At 44.6% G+C, this 6076-nt stretch overlaps 2 protein-coding genes across 3 annotated transcripts in view; both read right to left on the bottom strand.

The window, feature by feature from the left end:
- Positions 1–2661, bottom strand: part of SARC_08511 — a gene marked incomplete at its 5' end in the record, with an annotated part of 8109 nt that extends 5448 nt beyond the window's left edge. For both annotated transcript variants that reach the window (XM_014297506.1, XM_014297505.1), the window contains 5 exons: positions 424–472; positions 797–883; positions 1052–1145; positions 1395–1959; positions 2166–2661. In XM_014297506.1, the coding sequence (XP_014152981.1) occupies positions 424–472; positions 797–883; positions 1052–1145; positions 1395–1959; positions 2166–2661 (1291 nt within the window). The remainder of the gene's footprint in view (positions 1–423; positions 473–796; positions 884–1051; positions 1146–1394; positions 1960–2165) is intronic.
- Positions 2662–2747: 86 nt separating this feature from the next.
- SARC_08510 (hypothetical protein) lies at positions 2748–5848 on the bottom strand. Its single transcript, XM_014297504.1, has 3 exons — positions 5655–5848; positions 3893–4574; positions 2748–3590 (listed from the first exon to the last, which is right to left on the bottom strand). The coding sequence occupies exons 2-3, from the start codon at positions 4388–4390 to the stop codon at positions 2832–2834; spliced, it is 1257 nt and encodes a 418-aa protein (XP_014152979.1). The 5' UTR covers positions 4391–4574; positions 5655–5848; the 3' UTR covers positions 2748–2831.
- Positions 5849–6076: the final 228 nt, after the last annotated feature.

Raw genomic sequence — 6076 nt, 5'->3', positions numbered from 1 at the left:
GTGTGTGTGTGTGTGTGTAGTGTGTGTCGTGTGTGTGTTGTGTGTGTGTGTGTGTGTGTGTGTCGTGTGTGTGTGTGTGTGTGTGTGTGTTTGTGTGTTGTGTGTGTGTGTGTGTGTGTATGTTTGTGCATGTGTGTGCATGTGTGTGCATGTGTGTGTATGTGCGTGTGTATACATAGAATGATCAATGTACATTGACGATTTGCGAATTCAACTAGTCTAAAATGTTCGTATTCGAACGAAATGAAGTGAATACGACCTGGCGGATAGCATACAACAATAGCCCACCGGGAAAAAATAGATTTGTATAGTCTCAGTCTCGTCAACCCATACAGAAGTGCAGTCATGAGTACTGATAACGAATGAACAGGGACAACAACAAGACGTCCAAAAAATGGCTTCATTCATGACAGCTTCACATACAGCAAGTGCTGCAATGATTATTGTGCTCCACTTCTTCCTCTGGTTCCGGCTGCACACGGCACGATGAATGAAGGTGAAGTACAAGTTAAGCATGATCAGTATCAGTGTATGGATTATTGTGAATGAGTATTCCTTGGTTTACTGTACTCTTTGCAGATACATAGCTCTAGTACTTGTGTGTGTGCGGAATACATAATGCTATACTCTCAAAACCAGATAATGCCTGGAAAGAGTATCATTGAAACTGGCGCCAAGAATTTATACGACAGCCCGCATAGTCCGTATAAAGTCTCCGACGCAGAACAATGTATCAAGCATGAGCAAGGTACATTCATTCATGAAAATTGGAAATCATCCTGAAGCGTTTACATACCGATTCCGCTGGTACAAAGTCCGGCGTATATGGCGTGTGGTCAAACCCGAACACATCCCGCTCCAATTGCAACTGCTCGCGGTAGAACTACGTGAGAAACCCCGGGATATTCAAATTTAGTGCTACCCGGGATACAGTGAATTGCACGACATGCCACAAGCCCTCCATAAGTCAAAATTCCTGTTTTCGATGGCACTCCTATGGTGCCTACAAACGTGTCCGGATACAAAATATTTTACAAGACGTGACGCTTACCTTTTTACTCTGCTCCTTGAGCCGTTGCTCCTCTGCGGCATCGACCATATTGCCCTCATTGGTCATTCGACGACCTTTTGCGATGCTGTTCCAACTGTGATAGGTTGAGACCGCTACATACATGAGGAAATCCAAGTGCTCTTATCTAAAACCTCTTGTCCCACGCCGCAAATACAATGCCGATTCCGACAGGATACAAAAAAACAACGCGTGGTGACTTAATAAACAATCATCGACGTGCTAGATGTTCGTAGCTAAGAGCCCCACCGACTGTGCCTGTCAGAAACGAAGCGCATACTGAACTTCTCAAATAGAAAGAATAACACACGCTTCTTATACATACGGTCTGCTCTCATTGCGGGAAGCGATCTGCTGAAACATCTCCTCTGATGTCCGGCCCTTCTTCTCGCCCGCATATACGGAACCCGACCGTCTAGTGACGCGTGCAGGCAGTGAAAAAGCCTGTGCCTGCGATAGTGCGGATTCTGGACGCTTTGAGAGCGTATTTTCATTAACACGTGAAGGACCCTGCATGCTATGCTCATCTGTTGTGTTTACAATGGCCTTATTGTTCGCAACTCCACGTTCTACTACTGGGGGCTTCGTAGGCAGCTCCATTGGGACCCGAGACTCATCACTATTCCGAGCCCGTGATCTCTGAGTGCTGGACGCAGGGCAGGGTTCGTCTACAAAATACCCGTAGATGGACTCGTTCTCGTCTCCATTATCATCCAATATAAGCACAGCATTCTCCAGTATATCAAGTATCACGTCGTCGCCCGTAAGGTCATCCACGCCTAATTTTTCACGATCAGTTTCCTTGTATTCAGTATGTCGCGATAATTCCGCTGCTCGGATAGCGATGTCCATTTGTGAACGCATGATACTGCTGTATCCCTTTACGTTGCCTGGGTAGTGTGAAAAATAAAAAGACAGCTCAGGTATATACATGCCAATGGAACGATAAGAAAATAACAAAAATGAGAATAATTTCGTCTACTCTACATATGGATTGTAAATGTAACTACACGCTTCATCCTGACTATAATAAACATTCATCGCTTGTGTGGGCATTGACAAATACGCAAAAGTAAAGCAACCTACACTGACATACCAGTCTTATCGAAGGACAGGTTATGCTTTGTCTTTGATGTTTTCTTCTTTCGCCATGCCCCTATCTGCTCACTTTGACAGTCTAAGTACTTAGGGCGCTTGACATGGACTATTCCGGTAGCTGACGTACTTCTATCCCACGGTTTCATGTCAGCACCATTTGCAATACTACATACTATACTCTCCGCTTTCGTTTTCGTTCCATTCCTCGATATTAAGCCACTGTTGGACATCCCGCCCTTCTGCTTTTGCGATATACCTGCAGGTTTATACAACTTATCCCTTTTACCCCATACCAGCGCAGCAGGGGGGCCTGGAGTTCCATCACTATCGTCGTCATCCTCCGATGAGCTATCCAGTTGTTCGGTCGTTCGATAGCTGCTCCTGCTAGTTATCCTAACTCCCCTGCTCAGTATTGAACCAAAAAGAAGTAAGATCGACATACACCGTACGCAATTGGATCTCGAAACGCCAGCGAGGTTGTCTATAACAAGCATAGCTGATATGAGCACGGCGAATTACAATACGTGAGTGAAATTCAACAGGGGTGAGTCTAGGGTATAGCCATACGCACGTCCCCTTGAATTGAACGTGCATGGGTTGTATGCCAAATGGAATAATAGGGACATTGAGGATTATATAATGTGCAGTAGGCCCCGATGATCGCTCACAACAAAATTTGGCCCAAGAGCCCTTGCCACGCATTTCCGTACCTTTTGCTGAGTGTATCGGAACCGGACTCAAGTAAATACGGTACGACTCTCCGCCTAGTCGTAGCAGATTTACCGTCCGTGGTCTTCCTGGAGGTGGTGCTCGGCTTTGTATTCGCTGTCTTTATCGTGCCTGTGCTCGTATCCAACTTCGTCGCGTTCGTGTATGTAGTCGCGTTAGTGTTAGTGTTCGTGTTCGTGTTCGTATTCATCGCCATGGGCCTATCGTCCGAATTAACATGTGTGCTTTTCCGCGGCACAGTCTCTGTGTGCGCCACATTCTCTATTTTCCTCTTGACCCTATTTCGATTCGGTCTCTGTATGCTGTGCTGTGACTGTGGCTTTTCTCTTGCCGGAGGCGGCGACAGCTTCACTGCCTTCGGTGGGGGCGAGTTATCTTCATCGTCCGTACTCATATTAACAACTCCATCGGGGCCCACTCTAATGTTAAGGCTACCCTTAGCTGTGCCGACCAAGGACGATATTTGTGCCTGTGACGGAGCATAATTACTAGGCGAAATTTGTGATCGTTTCTGGACTTGGGATTGTGTCCCACTTTCGACCGCGTGTAAGACGGTTTTTCTGTCCTCGCTAGTACTGTTACCGCCTAGTTGTTCTTCTGTAGAGACCACTGTGTTGCCGGCTCCAGATGATTTTCGACGCGGCCTTTTCAAATAATTTATGGCCTTATCCGACGATTTTGGGTCGAACTGTGTCTGTAAGCGGGAATTTAGCGTGTTATAAGTTTATAAATGTGTGTTTCTCCTATGATTGGGGGGCTTGCAAAAGCTTTATGTTTCTGCAATCCTGGAAAAAATTCACGTCCAACTGTTGATCCTCATTGATACCAGCAATTAAGTGAAGAAAAGGTACGAGGCAACAAACTATAGTGAATGTGCCTCAGTAAATGGCTTGAAAGTGCAGATGTAAACGTTTAACTCAAAGTCTGACGATTGACTCGTTGACTCGCGAGGTACAGTGATAATAACGCAATTTTCAGAAAAGCACTTTAACATACCTCGGTAAGCGGTATTGTAGCGGGTGGGGGGCTATCAAGTTGTGCATTTGGGCCTGCCAACGCTTTTTTCGGTATGCCTTCTATGTTACTTATCACTCTTTTTTGCATTGTTGTAGAGCCAATCGCCGGAACTACAGGACCAGGTGAAGAGCTCTTCTTATTGCTGACAGAACTGTTCGCATTGAGACTCGCAGCGCTGGCACAGGGTTTCGCATTCATAGTCTTGGACAGCGAGTTTTGCTTACTATCTTGCTTGATAGTCCTGGCACTGTTCGCCGCCGATGCATGCGATTGAGCTCGAGGCGCATTAACACGAGATACTTTGCTCTTTGACATGCCTACAGCAGGTGGCATTGGGCCGTAATTTCCGGTTTCGTCGCTGTCCAGATCATCGACATCAATGAAATTTACAACGCGACCCATTTTCACTGGAGCACCATCAGAGTTTGCTGTTCGCTGCGTATTTGTGTTATGATTCATGTCGCGCTCTTTCAACATGTCAAGGTGTGTATGACTCAGTGGGCAAGAAACTCTCGACACGGTCTGAAGTACTACCCTGCAATTCTCAGTCTCGAGCTCCGTTGCCCGTGTTTATCGACCTCCCCAGCTAGTGCGTGTAAAGCCTAACCTTTAGCACAAGCAATTTTTCGCCACTCACGAAAACAAGAGATTTTTATTCTTCCTGGCGGAGTGTGTTGACGATAGTGTTGATGGGATTAGAAGAAATGACAACAGGTTTTTTCTGATGATGCGACAGATAGGTTTCAAGTTAGGTCAGAAGAGGTCGAAAGTGTTTTCTTACTTTGACTTCGAAATATATGTTTAAAAACAATATACCATGCTTCTGGTACCATCAACTCTCACAATAAAAAGTGTAGGCGACACTGATGCTATGGCGTGCAATACCAGATAGTCCAAATTGATCTCTCTTGACTCTCACTTGCACACGACGAATAATTGAGCTGTGTTTCGAGCGAAATACCAGTCTGAACATGGTATCTCATAATTACACGCAGAGAATTTGAAACATCATCCAGAGAACGATAAACGTCTACATCTGCACGTCTACACATGAAATATTGCAGCGTGCCGCTGGAAGAGTACAGTAATAGGATATATCAGAAGTTTCACCAGCAAACATAGTAATACAGTGAATACGAGAAATCTTACAAACTTGCGAGCTGCTGTACAGAGCAACCTGACAGGGTTCTTCACATTATAATTCGAATTGTTGACCATACGAAATGTTTACAAGCCGTATACCATCTCATAAGAATATACATTGTGAACTCTCTGATCCTGCTTGAAATAGTCGCCTATAGCGAGCATTTGAGGATGACTGAGTGCAATATTAAAAATGCTGTTGTCAAAATTCTGATCAGACACCAACCTCAGATCAACCGAAATATATGTGTGGACTAAAGATAGCTGATTTGTCTAATATGTCTCGTAGCTGTCTAAACATGTCTCGGTCAATTCAGGACAATCCTCATTTACAGTCCAGATATGAATCCTCATATACAGTCCAGATCACAAGGCTCCACACCGAGATTTCAAATTAATTAGTACTTTATGATTCAGGATATGCAGAAGTCTCGCTTAGAAAGTGTGAGTGCATCATTTGACATTATGGAAAATCGGAATAGCTATATCACCACACACCGTTGACACCACATTGTTCATACGAGGACCAAACCTGGCAAGTATATGTCGAAAATTGCAATATTTGCGATATTTCTTACCATATCATAAAATTACATACGTTACGGCTAAGGAATCGTCCGATGCCTTGTTCTGCAGTGCAATTGGATCCTTCAACCTCTACTACTGAAGTGCGATGCTAGTCTTATCCCGGCAGCGTATCAAGCCTCGCATCAACTTCATCGAGAGACGATCCTCCTGAGCCTTACTTGAATGCAAATTAGTATAAAATATCTATGTGGGCGGGCAAATTTTTGAAACCCAAATTCTGATTTGGCATGATGGTCGCAAATATTATTTATATATTTCCCGGGACGAGATCAAAATCGGGTTCCCACATGATTTTAAAGTGAAGCCGATATCCATGATATGTTTCGCGATCAACTAGCCCGCAGAAGGATGCCCGTAGAAGGATCCGCTCTGGCTTTGGTTCCCTGTATGCTAAGATCAATATACGTATCTACAGACTAGGAATTGCACAAA

The sequence above is a fragment of the Sphaeroforma arctica genome, assembly GCF_001186125.1.
Source record: "Sphaeroforma arctica JP610 unplaced genomic scaffold supercont1.772, whole genome shotgun sequence".
Classification (NCBI taxonomy): Eukaryota; class Ichthyosporea; order Ichthyophonida; genus Sphaeroforma; species Sphaeroforma arctica.
This window is presented reverse-complemented; position numbering and strand designations above follow the sequence as displayed.